Raw genomic sequence first — 17,021 nt, 5'->3', positions numbered from 1 at the left:
TTAAAAAAGTCTACACACCCCTGTTAAAATGGCATTTTTTTGTGTTGTGAAAGAATGAGACAAAAATAAATCATGTCAGAACTTTTTCCACTTTTAATGTGACCGATAATGTGAACAATTCTACTGTAAAACACACTAATAATCTTCGAGGGGGAAAAATTTAAAATGTAAACCTTACAATAACCTGGTTGCATAAATGTGCACACCCTCTTATAACTGGGGATGTGGCTGTGTTCAGAATTAACCATTCACATTCAAACTCATGTTGAATAGAAGTCATTACACACCTGCCATCATTTAAAGTGATTCTGATTCATCACAAAGTATCAGAGGGATCTCATTGTTGAAAGATATCAGCCAGGAGAAGGGTACAAAATAATTTCCAAAGCATTAGATATACCATAGAACACAGTGAAGACAGTCATCATGAAGTGGAGAAAATATGGCTCAACAGAGACATTACCAAGAACTGGACGTCCCTCCAAAACTGATTACCAAAAACTGACGAGAAGAAAACTGGTCAGGGAGGCTTCCAAGAGGCCTACAGCAAAATTAAAGGAACTGTAGGAATTTCTGGCAAGTACTGGATGTGTGATACATGTGACAACAATCTCCCGTATTCTTCATATGAATGGGCTATGGGGTAGGGTGGCAAGACAGAATCCTTTTTTTACAAAGAAAAACATCCAAGCCCTGCTGAAGTTTGCAAAAACAAACATCAAGTCCCCTAAAAGCACGTCGGAAAATGTGTTATGGTCTGATGAAACCAAGGTTGAACTTTTTGGCCATAATTCCAAAAGGAATGTTTGGCGCAAAAACAACACTGCACATCACCCAAAGAAAACCAAACCCACAGTGAAGCATGGTGGTGTCAGCATCATGCTTTGGGGCTGTTTTTCTTCAGCTGGAACCAGGGCCTTAGTCAGGGTGGAGGGAATTATGAACAGTTCCAAATACCAGGCAATTTTGGCACAAAACACGACAACAATCCAAAGCACACATCTAAATCCACAAAAGCATGGCTTCACCAGAAGAAGATTTACATTTTGGAATGGCCCAGCCAGAGCCAAGACCTGAATCCAATTTAACATATTTGGGGTGATCTGAAGAGGGCTGTGCACAGGAGATGTCTTTGCAATCTGACAGATTTGGAGTGCTTTTGCAAAGAAGAGTTTGCAAATATTGTCATGTAAAGATGTGCCATGCTAATAGAAGACTGAGAGCTGTAGTAAAATCAAAAGGTTCTTAAACACAGTATTAATTTAAGGGTGTACACATTTATGCAACCAAGTTATTGTGAGTAAAAAAAAAAAAAAAAAAAATCCCCTTAAAAATGTCAGTTTGTTTTTCAAATGAATTGTTCACGTTATAGGTCACATTAAAGGTGGAAAAAGTTCTGACATGATTTATCTTTGTCTCATTCTTTTACATCACAAGAATCTGGCATTTTAATAGGGGTGTGTAGACTTTTTATATCCACTGTATATGAGTGATCCCCGTACGTGATCCCCGTACACTGGAGCTCTTATGATGGGGTTGTGTTGATGAGTAAAACAGTGCAGTTACCACCACACAACTGTGTCTGTATTCATATTTGATCAGCCAGAGTAATTAAAATGTATTTCTCTTTACAAACAATAATCACACCACTTTCACTGTGTTGAATTAAACTGTTATAAAAGAGGCAGTGATGCATTTCATAACAACCTTTGAGGAAGAACCGTGCTACTAAGTATAATTACGGAACTTGTATATTAGCCAGGTGAAAGATAGCCGGCAGTATGCACAAGCAGTGGTGGCATTATAAAATCAAACAATATAAAATATCACACCCTTGGGAAGTAACAACAGGTAAACAAAACGGGTCACTTCTGCTAATTGATTTAGCTCCCAAGTGTAAAACCAAATTATAACACAAATTAAATGATTTATTTTTTATTGCACCTTTATTTAACTGGGTAAGCTGATTGAGAACCAACTGTTGTTCACAGTCATTCCAAGCATAACGGTTGCAGTACGTCACTCAATTACATTTACATAAATACAATCAAAAACACTATGCATAAGGGAATAGGCAAGAGATCAATACATTACACCTTGTGAGGTGATACATGCTCTGATAGATACTGTACATATTCACAAACCCTAATCCTAAGGTGTGAAGTTGCTCACCATAGTTGATACAGTATGTACACCTAGGAATATGCATGTACACAGTATATACAGTGGGGAGAACATGTTTTTGATACACTGACGATTTTGCAGGTTTAAAAGACACCTGTCCACACACTCAATCAAACAGACTCCAACCTCTCCACAATGGCCAAAACCGGAGAGCTGTGTAAGGACATGCTGGGATAAAATTGTAGACCTGCACAAGGCTGGGATGGGCTACAGGACAATAGGCAAGCAGCTTGGTGAGAAGGCAATAACTGTTGGTGCAATTATTAGAAAATGGAAGAAGTTCAAAATGACAGTCAGGGCAACTAAGGAGTGGCTCCGTAAGAAGCATCTCAAGGTCCTGGAGTGGCCTAGCCAGTCTCCAGACCTGAACCCAATAGAAAATCGTTGTAGGGAGCAGAAAGTCTGTATTGCCCAGCGACAGCCCCGAAACCTGAAGGATCTGGAGAAGGTCTGTATGGAGGAGTGGGCCAAAATCCCTGCTGCAGTGTGTGAAACCTTACTTATGTCATGCAATAAAATGCAAATTAATTAAAAATCATACATTGTGATTTTCTGGATTTTTGGTTGGTATCTGTTTGATTGTTTGGACAGGTGTCTTTTTTACAGGTAACAAGTTCAAACTGGTGCAGTTAATACAGGTAATGAGTGGAGAACAGGAAGGCTTCTTAAAGAAAAACTAACAGGTCTGTGAGAGCCGGAATTCTTACTGGTTGGTAGGTGATCAACGGAGGATATAAAAAAAAAGGAATAATAAAAAATTATTTTGATCCCTTGCTGATTTTGTACTTTTGCTTTTTTGTTGTTATTCTGTCTCTCACTGTTCAAAAAAACCTACCATTAAAATTATAGACTGATCCTTTCTTTGTCAGTGGGCAAAAGTACAAAATCAGCAGGGCATCAAATAATTTTTTTCCTCACTGTATATACTGCATACAGGCACGTGCACAGGTAAGGCTCATCCCGTCCAGAGCACAAGCCCCTTTGCTTTCCAATACCCTTTCCAGTTGACATGTGCCCGTCCACCTTGGTGACGTGTGTCATGCGCACCGACAGCCATGTTGTGTCCATGGTTTTTATGCTGGTCACTCACTCAGATGGGCATGTGTCCCCCTTGATTGACGAAGCCAGTGATAGTTGGCAGTTAAGATTAAGCGTAGTTTATCAAGGCTAAACTAGTGATATATCAGCAATAACATATTACAGATTGTATTTGTTATTGCTGGTTTCAGGCCCAGTCACTTACCTGCTTTCTGCCAATCATAGGATTGTCTGAAAGATTTTTGTGCTGGTAAATTAGTAGGAGGCGGGGGGTTGCTACATTATTATGATGAGAAAAGGAGTCAGGAGAAACCAGTATGGGTGGCTGTAATGACTGAAATGATCCATAAGGTGTCACTGCAAGTCGTGACGCATGTACTTAGCACCACCCCTTGGTGTTTTGGGGGTGTGGTCAGCCTGACCATCTTCTCAGGCAGTTGTGTTGAATAAGTGTTAAAGGATACAGGATGACTACAGAGGTGCATACCATACATGGGAGCTTTTATGAGTGGTGCAACAAATAAGGAGGAGGAATAAACAACTGGATCAGACTGATAGCTTTTATTAGAATGTTTACAGTACAAACAGGGCAAACAGTGATGGAAAAAGACCAGGCATGTGCGAGCGATACCAGATCTGGATCACATAGTTTACGAAATAAACAGAGATGAATTTAAGCGCTGCCTGATTCTGTTCCAGCAGTATCTGGCTTAAATTAAGCACTGCACATAGCTCATCAGCAGGTGGTGTACATGGGTATCACCGCTTTTTATGACATAGACAAATATGGAAACCTTGCTCAAGAGGAGGTTCAGCATGTTTCGAGAAGCAGAAATCATGCACAGTGACCAGGAAGAAGTTATAAGTCATGTGTTTTTGCTGCAATGTGGAAGTGGATAGGCATGTCACACTGCTATGTCCTCAAAGTCAAGGACTTGTTGAGAGGTTCAACAAGAAAGGTATCAAAGCAGCTGAATGTTTAGAAAATGTATAACCTTCAAAGAATATTTCCTGAACATTCCCAGAGCGTTGTTATCTACATTGATCAGCCATAACATTATGACCACTGACAGGTCAAGTGAATAACACTGATAATATTGTTATCATGGCACCTGTCAGTAGGTGGGATTTATTAGGCAGCAAGTGAACATTCTGTCCTCAAAGCTGATGTGTTAGAAGCAGGAAAAATGGGCAAGACTAAGGATCGGAGCGACTTTAACAAGGGCCAATTTGTGATGGCTTAACGACAGGATCAGTGCATCTCCAAAACTGCAGCCCTTGTGGGGTGTTACTGTAGCTCAAATGGCTGAAAAGGTTAATGCTGGTACTGATAGAAAGGTGTCAGAACACAGTGCATTGCAGTTTGTTGTATATGGGGCTGCATACACACAGATCAGTCAGGTTGCCCATGCTTATCCCTGTCCACTGCCGAAAGCACCTACAATGGGCACGTGAGCATCAGAACTGGACCATGTTGCAATGGAAGAACGTGGCATGGTCTGATGAGTCACGTTTTCTTTGACATCATGTGGATGGCCCGGTTGCGTGCGCATCGCATCGCATATTTGGGCAATATTCTACTGGGAAACCTTGGGTCCTGCCATTTATGTGGATGTTACTTTGACATGTACCACCTTGTTACTTTGACACGTACCACCTACCTAGGCATTGTTGCAGACCATGTGCACCCTTTCATGGCAAAAGTATTCCCTGATGGCATTGGCCTCTTTCAGCGGGATAATGCGTCCTGCTACAAAGCAAAAATGGTTCAGGAATGGTTTGAGGAACACAACAACAAGTTCAAGATGTTGACCTCCAAATTCCCCAGATCTCAATCCAACTGAGCATCCGTGGGATGTGCTGGACAAACAGATCCTATCCATGGAGCCACCACCTCGCAACTTACAGGACATAAAGAAGCCGCTGCTAATGACTTGGTCCCAGATACCACAGCACACCTACAGAGGTCTAGTGGAGTCCATGCCTCGACGGGTCAGGGCTGTTTTGGTGGCAAAGGGTGACCAACACAATATTAGGCAGATAGTCATAATGTAATGGCTGATCGGATCCATGGATGTAACCTTTCGAGACAATTCCCAAAACAATTGTCGAAACATACAACCTCCATAAACTTTATAAGAACATATTTTAAAAATCCATGGTAACCTTTTGTGAACATTGGTGCATTTAGGAACGTTTTCAGAACGTTCTGGAAACTAACTTGTGTTAGCTTGGAGTCTGTTGCATGCCTTACTGCAATATTTTTTGTAAGTTAGGTGTCTTCGATAGAAAACGGTGGATATTTATGTTATTTATGTATTAATATAATTTTTACGACAGATGCTCACGTTTTTTTTACTCAATTAGAGTAGAGCGCAAAGGGTCACGTTGCGGGAGTCAGGCTGTTGTCACATGGTTTGTGTTTGCTGCCCAGTAGAGAGAAGGTTGAAATAATTTAGTCAGAGGGAAATTTAACAGTTTTTATGAAGTCCTTAAAAAACGTTTTAAAGAAGCACTAAACTTAAGGGGACCAAACTACATCTGCACCTGCCGAAAAATATGGAAATTCCTGCCATCAACCTCAAGGTAAAATCGATATTTTGCTATAGCTGTCCGTCATATTTTTGTTAACTGTATTTACACCGGTCTACCGTGATCAGCACTTCGACAGTTTTACTTTTTATCTTTCTTTTATTTTGTCAGTTTCGTACTGTCAGTTACTGTACTGAGTTATAGGGTAAGTGCTCGTTCATTGTAGATAAAAAAAAAAGCCAGAATAACCATCATCTCCAATATATCAAGCGTGAAATTACTTGGGCTTATCACGAGATGCTGTGTTCGTGGTTTAAGCCTTCCAATCACTTCATTTTATATATTTTTTGAAACACTGATCGTTGTATGAAATATCAGGGATCAATTCAAGCGGAGTTAACCCTTAAGTTATGTTAGAGTCAAATTGACCAGGTTTAAGACTTTGATTTGTCTGAAATAACGTGATGATATCGTCAACATTGTGGATATGAACATATACAACGAAAGGCGACCAAATTTGACAGTTTCAAGGGACTGTCAAAAATATTTACATTCGCAGTGTTAGGGTCATAATGACCTGGTGGTGGAGAATAGATAAAAAATATTGTTGAAAATCTTGCTAGTGCAGATAAAGAGTGGAAACAGTCTCCCCACAACTCAAAATGCTTTTGCATACACACCCACCCACACACACAAACTATGCCTACCATGGTCAGTTTTAGTTTTTTTCGCTAATACGTTTTTCTTCTTGAAGGATTTTCTTCTTTTGAAGAATTGTCACATGTTAAGGTTCGCAGGTAAGGTTCTCAATGGGCACGTTCGTCTGCTCATGTTTGCTGATGCCTGTCAGATCTTAGATTTTCAAGATAATGTACAGTTTTCCTCATTATATGTTATAACAATCTGCCAGCCACTGACACAGTCCAATGATGTGGCACCCAACCATTGGTTGAGCATATCTGAGCAGGGGCACAATAACCTTTCACTGGGCATAGAACAAATGAATAGGACGTTGTGTGACATTTGTCTTTGTTCCCTCAGGCCATAGTACTAGTGCACTGGATTCTGACCATCTGGTAAGTGGGTGGGTTGGCTGTCCTTCAGGTATTCAAAAACTTTTTCATACACCTGTGGAATTTCTCTTGTTGCCCTCTTCAACGAGGGAATGTGGACAACTCTGTCTTCGTAGTTTACTGGTGGGGTGTTCTCCCTTTTGCTCTCTATGGATTGACCACACAAAAACAATGCCATGCATGAAGACTTCTTACAGATGCCTGTAGTTTCACATTTGTTATTGTTGTGTGCTGAGGACAGAACTGGCACAAGATGTTGAAAGATTTCTGTTTAAATAAATGTCATTCAAATTATTTTTTTTAACTACAGAAATCTTACTTGCATGTTCTAGATTGACAATGCTAGGAAAACAAATATATTATTATTACATTAAAAAAAAGGGGTTTGGTAAAAATAACAACAGGACATTGTATCAGTACTATGAATTGAATTTACATTAATACAGTATTTACTGTCTGTTTGCGTCTGTCTATGTGTCTGTACGGGGAGTGCTTGCATGATTGCATGTTTGCCTAGTTGAGCATAGTCCTTGTAGGTAGTCGGACAGGTCAAGTGTTTAACAGTCAGATGGCTCGCATGTAGAGTATCTTTCTCAGAGCCTTTTGGTATGAGACTCTATCCTTCAGTTCCCTTCTGACTGATGGTAGGGGAATGAACAGTGCAGGGTCCATGAAAATGGTTCCCAGGACCATTAGGTTTTTTTTGTCATTAAAATGTTCAATCTGGAAATGTATTATAGTGTGCACTCTATATTGCAAACATTTGAAAGCGTATAGAAATGTCTGTTCTGACTGTGTGGTTCCTAGGGGCTGCATGGCCTGGTTGCCCCCTTCATATGCCTGGGGGAACTTCAGTGTTCTGGCTGTGGGCGTGTGGGCCATCGCTCAGAGGGACTCCATCGATGCTGTACTTATGGTGAATCACTGCTTAATACTCTTGTATAGTTGAAGACCGTAGTAGATATCCTACGGGAGTCATAAACAAAAAGTATTTATTTTGGAGTACATTAACTCTCTGGTAGTGCCGTTCATGATACGCTATCAATAAGAATCATCGTGCCTCATCGAGTTTATAAAAGTATTTGTGTTATATATTCATCTGTGTTGGTCCTCCAGTTTCTGATTGGGATTGCAGTGACGATACTGACAGATATCATCCATTTTGGGATCTTCTATCCGCTGGCTGAGGCTATAGCTGAAAGGAACAGGGACACATTCCGCTTTAGTGCAGGCATGGCTATCCTAAACCTTCTACTCAAACCTGTCTCCTGCTTCTTCATCTACCAAATGTACAAAGAGCGTGGAGGAGATTACAACGTCAACTTTGGTGAGTGTGATGGTGTGGGTAAAGGCATTAAGCATTCATTGTAAAGCTATTTATGTTGGCTTCTAATGTTAAAACAATTATATTGTGTTTGTAGAACTAGCCAAGTCAGAGTTAGGGCGTGATGTTTCTAATTGTATGGGCATTACATTGGCATGCAAATACCAGCTTTAATTTATCATTAAACAGAGAACCCTGAAATGTGAAAAAAAAGCTCAACTTTTGATTACTTCCCTTGGGGGAAGTCTGTAGATGTTTTTTAATTTCCCAAAACACTGACATTAAGTATTAATGCACGTGCACCATGGTTGCAGACAGACTGTACGTCCCGTTTAACAAGGCCTACTTGTGTAATTATTCATTCTTAATAAAACACTTAGGTTTTTTATTTGATTACAGTATGGTTTCAATTATTGCTTAATCACTTCTTTTTAGTTATTTTTATGAAATAACTATTGTTTAGCAGTTTTACTGGTTAAAGTCAATGTTTGATTTTAGATGATATTACAGACTTAAGCAGGACTTTATTTGCTAATACATCAATGTGTCTATTAAAAAAGCAGACTTAAAATGTTATAAGGATGTTTGATTTAATGGACAAACTCTTTTTGGGAAACTGGGAAAAAATATCTAAAATAGAACATTCTTTGCAAACACAAATTATAATTTTGGGAATATTGCTATTAAAATTTTTACTTTACTTGAATTGATCACCCTCTGTTATATGTTTGAAATGCACTTTAAAACCTATAAGGTGCGTTTTGTACTTAAACCTTTCCTTTTATTTCTGTTTGACTACATTGTCTCTCTTAATCTTTTCTCATAGTTAATGGTAGTCTTCTCTCACTATAGTGTTCACTAGGGAACAATGAATGAAGAAATGTTAGCAAAAAAGTAACTTATGTGCATTGTCATCAAAGCTGGTACACACTTACCCCAAAAGACTTACCTATGTGTCCATTAATATGGTCATATCGTATGTGAAACTGAGCAATACCAACAGTGAGTTGCAGTAGTCCAGAAGGGACATTACCAGTGCTTTGCTGAGTTCCTGCTTACATCTTGTGTGAGGTAAGATCACACTATGAATGTCATTGAGTATGAACCTGCAATGTTGAGTCACCACCTAGATGTTTGAGGAGAACAAGAGGGTTTTTCCTAGATGTTTGAGGAGAACAAGAGGGTTTTTCCATGGTTAGAACAAGGTACTTTTTACCTTGGGAAGAGGACACCATGGAGTTGTCAACAAACCATCATAGGGAGATCGTCAAATGGATGGGTTGAGGTTGTGGGCTGAAATCCAAGCATATATGTAGATTGCTTTCCAAGCACACAAAAATGTTTGTCTCCACCTGGGTGTGAGAAGTGGGGGAAGGAAAAAAGTCAATCTGAGGATTGTGACTTTGTGCCAAGTAATTTTTATACAAAGAATAGCAGAGGGCGTTAATACTGAGCCCTTTGTTTTCAAAGACATAAAGGATACCAGTCGCTTTCAACATCATTGATTTCCTGATCAACTTGAAAAAATCTTGATGTCACACATCTGATAGTCAGCGATGAGTTCATGGGGAAAAAAGGAATACATCTCCAGAGATACTCAGGTGGATGAAGCAAGTAATAAGGTTGATAGGGCAGGTTATTGGGCTAACATGATTTCAACTGGATTTCTTCAGTGTTCTTGCATGTGTTAACTGTTGACAGCGTGTACCAAATGTTGTGCAAGAATGTGTCAGACCACGCCCATGTAAATACTTATTGGTCAATAGTGGCCATGTTGTTTTAGGTGTATGTCTGAAAAGGGTTGAGTTGAGAAACTTTTCACCATAGGTTGCGGATCAGTTATTCAGTGCACAAGGAATTGCGTTCCAAGCATTTTAAAACAGCAAAGAATCCATCATGGTGGACCTTATCTGCTCCGGTGTCACATTTGTTTCCTGTGAGGAGATTTTGGTCCTATGAATCAAATAGATTGAGTGGCCTGGTGTTGAAACATAACCATATGTAATTATAGCTCCACCATCTGGCTAAGTGTTTGGAAGATTTCAGATCTATATGACAAGAGTCATTTTCAATATTTCTAAATCTGCAAAAAAAAAAAAGATCTACCAGCCACAACACGTTTTTCCCTAATTGCACAATAAAACACAGAATGAATAAGGATACATGGTCATGTTTTTAAAATGATGCTTTTGTTATCAACCTACTTCATGCCATGTACATTTCAGAAAAGGTTGCAATTTTGTTTTTAAATGTTTGTTTAACATTTTTTGCTGGACCGCGTAAGCAGAGCCAGTTAAGAAGAGCGAATGTCTCTTACTGACTGACTGACTGTTAAATAGTGTAGTGAAGCGGACTTGTGAACTATAGGTCCTGAGTTCGTATCTCCTTGCAGGCGATGCGTAGTACGAATTATGAATTATTCTGTATAGACGAAAACTTAGTTGGCTAAGACCGTTAGTATCTACGTTATGGTAAGCCTGAAATAAAACAGTTTATATTGCGACTGTTTCTGGTGGATTTTAGAATTACTCATCCGTGTATGCGTTTTGGGTCAGTAGACAAACACGTTTGCTGGCTTAACAACGTAGTTACGATATCTTAAGCCTTAACTTAAACTGTATACGGTTATATTGCAACTATTTCTGGCAGGGAATAGTTCATCTTCAGTCTCGCTAGAAATTGCTCAATTCTTATGATTATTAGTTAAGTTAGTAGATACATTTGGAAGGCCTACGTTGGAATCTATTGAGAGCAACAACAATTTTTTAATTATTTCTGGTAGATTCCACGATTCTCTCGTCTTTTCACTTGATGAAAAAGTTAGTTATCGTCGCCTTTATTGATAGTTATTGTATAAATGTCATTCACGAATGAAAGTATGTTGTTTTTCCGTGAAAGAAAAAAAAGAAGTTCCTATGCCATGAAATGAAATTGGCAAACTCGCTAGCAATTGCTCAATTCTTATGAAATTCTCAATTCCTATTCCAGTAAGTTGGGAAATACCGGTAAAGCTTATTACTGGCTAATATGCTGTTAAACAGCCAGTGGCAAATGCAATACATAGCCGCTATTTGTGGTGGAGGTAAACTTAGTAAGAAACGTTAGTCAGTTTAACTGTATCAGTTTCATTCACGAATGGCCAATTAACTATTAAAACGGCCAGTGGCAAAAGAGGATTTGTTCAGGATAGAGATGAGGCGTGTAGTGGTTTACGACACAGCCTTTCATGTGGGCGACCCAGGTTCGAATCTCGAGATGGCAATACTTTCTATTGTGAGCCGGCTGTACTAGGCTTGCCTGGTTTCTTTTTAAAATAAATGATCAAATAATTATATAAAAAACTAAATGCTTTGTCATTATGGGTTATTCTGTCTAAAAATAACTTAATCCATTTTGGAATAACCCTGTAATGTAACAATCTGTAGGAAAAGTGGTGCCTGAATACATTCTGAATGTGCTGTTATTATCTACAATATCTGGACTGGGGTTTTATTAATGTGGGAGAAATGGAATAGAAAATAATTACTCTTGTACCTCCATTGTTCCCATGCTTATGAATATGTCACTCTGCTCTGAGAACCTATAGGGATAGCTAATGTTACAACTGTCTATTTCCCTAAAAATACACCGCAAAGATATTACACCTGTACTATTGGGTAACATGATTGGTTGCTGCTTTCACTACTCTTTCATTTTGTCCAGATTACAGTACTTCAGTAACAGCTAATAACGTTAAAGCACAGCCAAACAATGCTGTTGTTTTTCTGAAGTGGTAGCAAGCGGTCAATAGCCTAGTAGCAGGGTAGGAAGACCTGTGAGCTCTGCACATCAAGCTTAGGTAGGCAACTCCAAATGTCATTGAATTGAATGTTGTAAACACAGAGTTGAACTCGGACTGCAAAGATATTAGAGTTTCGCCATGGCAGCGTGAAAACACTCCTCCCTGTCTTGTCTGTTGTGTTCTGACCCTGTATGTCTTTTGTTTTCATCTGTCTCCTCTCTGTTGCTGGCCTCTGACCTCTCAGACTTAGAGACTTCAGTGGACAGTCGCTGCACCACGGATAGTGCCGACAGCGCTTTCACTGGCCGCCGCTACTGATCCTCATCTTTTTCATGATTCATTTCCTTCCATCATCCTCTCTTCCATCCTCTCTTCCCATGACAAAGGACTATAGGGAAACCCTCTGGGCTGAAGAACTGTCGGCCTGCCTCACTGTTTGATTTTTCTGACTGTCCACTTATCCTTTTATCAGTCCTGCTCTTTTAATCAGACATTTTTGTTTTATTTAATCTTTATTAATTGCTGCTTCTCCCTCCTTGTATAAATACTGCATTTTCTTTTATAGCTGCTACCCTACACTCTGATCATTTTCTTTCATTTTTTACCTGCTTGATGTTTGTGCTTTTATGTTTGTTTTGTAATCCTTGTTTTTTTTATGTATATGTGAGACAAAGTAAGATTTAGACTTGATAATGAATATATCTAGGAACAAGGTTGCAAAAAACATGGTTTGACATGTAACATAACTTTGCGTACTTAGAGGTGTTCAATTTTTTTCTTTTAGTTAATTTGTGCTGAAAGATTTTTACGTTTCTAATAAATGCAGAAGAAAAATCTAAATGCTTTTTGCCTGTGTTTGATTGATTTTCACATTCTCGTTGAGAAAGCTGTAATTGACTTATAGAATTGAATACTTTCGATTTAAGCTTTGATCATGTGGTCAAGATTCTTACTGTAAGTTGGTTTTAGGCAGCAATTTCAGTTCTGTCCAGTGACCATCCAGGAGAGGGGGACTGTTCAGTATGCAGTAATGCCTTATTATAAGGGATTTTTTTTTATCTTGTCTTTGGATGATTATTCTAACATTTTGGCATGTTTGTTTGATGTGTTATTGAGTTTTTATGTGTGTGCTTACACATTGTTCAGTTTGAAGATTTCTTAAGTGTTCTGAATTTGTTGGTGTCCGTAGATCTTTTGGATGGTGCTCTTGTCATCCTTTTTCTGTCCTTTGGCTCATCTGACGTTGGTTAACACTGATACAAGATCGTGTCCCTGATTATTTTCATAAAGTATATTTTGTCAAATGTTATTGGCCATTTTCTAAAGGAATATTTAACTTATAAGTAGATACAAAGTAGATATTTACCATAGTCAAAAATGTACTGTTACTGTGATATCAATATGTAGGCAATAGGTGAGAAGCTTTGAGTTAAAATTATGAGCACCTTTTTAAAGTAACATGAATCAGTCAATAGATGCCGGTTTCATTTGTGTAAATTGTTGTACCAGCTACTTCTCTAGATCTTTGTCTTATCTTTGCACAGCAGGCTTCCCCAGTGTAACACGAAATAGAGATGCGTACCAGTCCATTGACCAGCAAGACCAGTCGACCAGCTCAGCCAACCCCTTCAACCAGGCTGAAGCCACCAAGCCAGGAGCCGCACGCTCCTACTGAGAGGCAGCATAACTTGCTATATTCACTTGGAAATCAAACATCACATCACATTTGTGATGTTTGTTTTTTTCATTACTGGCAAGCCCATTGCCAGTAATGCCCTGATCTAAACACACTGTCATGTTAAAACAAGATGATGGAAATACTGTACGCTTGATGCTCAAAGCAATGTCACATGGAAGAGAGAGAACTAGAAATACCAGCCAAACAGTTAAGTATGAGCTGTGGTGAAGTATTTTTGGCTGTATGATATGCTAACACTAATGATAAAGTAGACAATACAATTGCACAAAAAAATACAGCCCAGTTTACCTCATCACATATCATCTACCTTGTCCTGAATACCCTGTCCAAAATGCTACCGTATATTTCTTATTTTTCAAGATGCTTGATGGAAAAAGCATTACTGTCATGTGGTAATCCTCCAGTGATGATGTGAGAGTATTTTTGTCAGTGCTCTGGTTTTGTGTTATTTTTATAAGCCATGTGTTCATCTATCCAGAAGCTATTCTCAGTAACTCAGTCTTTTTTGGCTAAAGAAGATTGTGTGGAAATAGCCAGGATACTGGTTGTACAGTGTGCACTGTCCATGCTTCCATTTGACTTTGTTTTGCCACACTTACATTTGTTGTTCCCTGTTTTATTTTTCACTTCTCTTGGAGGTGGCATAGCATTACAGTTTTCAGGACGGACTTGTATCACTTTTTTTGTGAAACTGAATATAACCCTCTAAAGATAGTTCCTCTTTAATGTTGAGTAGTGTATTGATAAGGTCAGCATTTTGAGAACATGCAAGTCATTTGGTTTGCAATGTGGTGTGACGTCATTTCAATGCGGGAATTATTATTTTTTTAAATCAGACTTAGTATCTGTCAGTAGAAACCATAGATAACTCTCCCTGCCTTAAATATCTTCTGGGTGAAAGAATGTTTAACACAAACTCTTTCGGTAGTTTGTGTTACTCCACTGATCCTGCAATGCCCCCAAAGCTCTGCATGACAATAGTCAGATCATCCAAAAACACATCATGTTAATCTATCTGTATTTCTCTTCACTTAAAGTTCTCAATCTTTAAGTGAAGAGTGACATGCGTACTTTTTGACTGCCTACTGACATGCATACTTTTTTGGGGATAAAGTTTTCATTGGACCAATGAACAAAATACAAACAAAATGTGCAGTAGGTCTTATATTTAAAATCTAGAGAGTAGCAAATACATGTTACAGCCCTGTAGTGACTGGCATACCGTTCTCTGTGTTTGACTGGGCATTTTCTTTGTTAATTGTGAGCTCATTTGTGTTGAATCATTTCAACTCATTTTCAATCATTTTCTATGTGCCTGATCTATTTTGTAACATTTCAGTTTTTGAGTTGTTGGAGGTGTCGAGGGTTGATTAATTGAAATCAAGTACGGCCCTTTTAAACCAAATTCAACACTCTTAGCACTTGCAACCAATGCTTCTTGCACAAATGTTTTACCCTTTTCACACGTTTTTGAAACCACTAGACAATTAAACCGTTTTCTGGTTTAAACAAAAGATGTTTGACTTTTTGTTAGACTTTGCCAGAACAGCACAAAACACTGTTTCTATAAGGTGCCCAGCACAACACAGATATTATTGAAAAACACTTTGAATACAATTGAAAATTTATAGTGTGAAATATATGATGTACAAAGTCATTTTTATCCCAAAAGCATAACTTGCCATCTTTCTTGTGCATCTTTATCTTTATTGTTCGTCATCTGAACCATTAATGGAGGCGTGGATGATACAATTTGTTATAGATGCTGAAGTGTACATGCACCCAGGATGGTGACCCAATTTAAATACTATGGTTCATCACTTCCCTAAACTTTTTGACTTCTCCGATAGATTTGTATTATAAGATAATTCAGTCTTTCTTGTAGACTACAGTACAGTATACAGAAGTCGGCCTTTCAGACTTGCCAGAATCAAATTCCGCTCAATAACCAACCTGGATGGTCTTCCAACAATTCAATGAAGGGGGATGATATACGACCATGGGGAGGCATTGGAGGTCCAGAGCAGTAGGACGCTCATTTATAACTCTACTGTCACACCATTTTTTAACGTGTGCACCCTTGAGTCCTCTGTTGCGGAGACCCTGTTCTGTCAGGCCAGCTGACCCCAATATTTTTCTAAGGCAGCAGGCCTGAACAGACCCACATGCTGTGTAAATGTAAATATTGTAACATCCACCGTCTGCTTTATATACATTCATCTATCTGTCAGTGTTATGGTGTCCCTGCGTAGAAGTCCTTCCTCCATTTATCCACAATCCTGATAGGGATAACTTCCAGGTGAAGCTGTGATGTTCTTATATCTCATGCTAGCATATAAAATTATGGAAAAAATATAGGAACAGAAGCAGACGAGAACATGGTAAATTATAAAGCGTAGTGTACTAGACAGATGTACAGTTACGTTGTTATTGAGCAGAAATGTCTTATGTGTAATATCTGTTAAATCTATCTGAATCTGGTAAGAGAAGGAAATAATGAGGATTGACGGTATAGCCACGGGAAGTAGGAGGTCTGGTGGTGCATTGCCTCAGTACCCTCTGACGAGTTCCCAAATTGCACATTTACCGTTTGACTGCTACATTATGCACGCGCTCTGTTTTTCTGTCCGTTGGTGTGACGCACGTCAAACTGCCTGGTTGGCACGTGATCAGGGAGTAAACACCGGAATAGAGAAGACAGCAGTTACCTGCTGATTTCCTGGTGGGGGAACACCCTGGGGCATGCTGCTGATGCTAATGTGCTACTAGAGAGGACAGAAGGGAATACATTTCCTGAAAGATGGAAGGGATGCCACTGCTTGCCTTGCCTGACATAGGCTTGACTTCTTATGTAATTTAACTAAACCAATTTTACCATGAATAATGTTTAACTTGATGTGCATCCTTACACTTTTACAGTTCTACCCTGTGCATTCCACTTACAGCAGTACTACGGAGATACTATGGACCAATGCGCTAAACATTACCACATACATTCCCCTACACACTGTCTATATAAGACAACTAATGATCATGGGTAAAAAAAAGTTTACACTGATCATTCTCTATTTTACTATATGTCTGTACCGTGTATTGTTGATGGAGACACGGTTGTAATATTCACTCAGCATAAAACTCCAAGAGCCTAATTTATTCTTATTGCATTTAAAATGTCTGTAAGCATTAAAATAAATTAATCAATCACACAAGCATTACTCGCACACAAGTTCACTATTAATAAATACCAGCCGTTCTTAGTCTCAGTGCTTATGCAGCAGCCGTGGTCATAAAGCCTGTCAGGAATATACACTGGATACCAGGGTTTGCGTCACAATGTCTTAATTGTCCAGTCTGTCCTAGTAAGAGCCCTTGTACCTGCTGAAGATAAAA

The 17,021-nt window shown here is 38.9% G+C and overlaps 1 protein-coding gene across 2 annotated transcripts; it reads left to right on the top strand.

Annotated features, from left to right (window-relative positions):
* The first annotated feature begins 5,622 nt into the window (after positions 1-5,622).
* On the top strand, positions 5,623-16,662 carry agtrap (angiotensin II receptor-associated protein). 2 transcript variants are annotated; one of them, XM_010881709.3, is made up of 5 exons: positions 5,623-5,808; positions 6,796-6,830; positions 7,635-7,743; positions 7,944-8,154; positions 13,480-16,662. In XM_010881709.3, exons 1-5 carry the CDS (start codon positions 5,782-5,784, stop codon positions 13,605-13,607), a joined length of 510 nt encoding a protein of 169 aa, XP_010880011.1. In that variant the 5' UTR covers positions 5,623-5,781; the 3' UTR covers positions 13,608-16,662. The 2 variants fall into 2 exon arrangements, with proteins under 2 accessions (XP_010880011.1, XP_010880010.1); XM_010881708.3 differs by having other exon boundaries at positions 13,477-16,662.
* The last annotated feature ends 359 nt before the right edge of the window (positions 16,663-17,021 follow it).

The sequence above is a fragment of the Esox lucius genome, chromosome 17 (genome assembly GCF_011004845.1).
Source record: "Esox lucius isolate fEsoLuc1 chromosome 17, fEsoLuc1.pri, whole genome shotgun sequence".
Taxonomy (NCBI): Eukaryota; Metazoa; Chordata; class Actinopteri; order Esociformes; family Esocidae; genus Esox; species Esox lucius.
The sequence above is the reverse complement of the archived record's forward strand: the minus strand, read 5'-3'. Positions and strand labels throughout refer to the sequence as shown.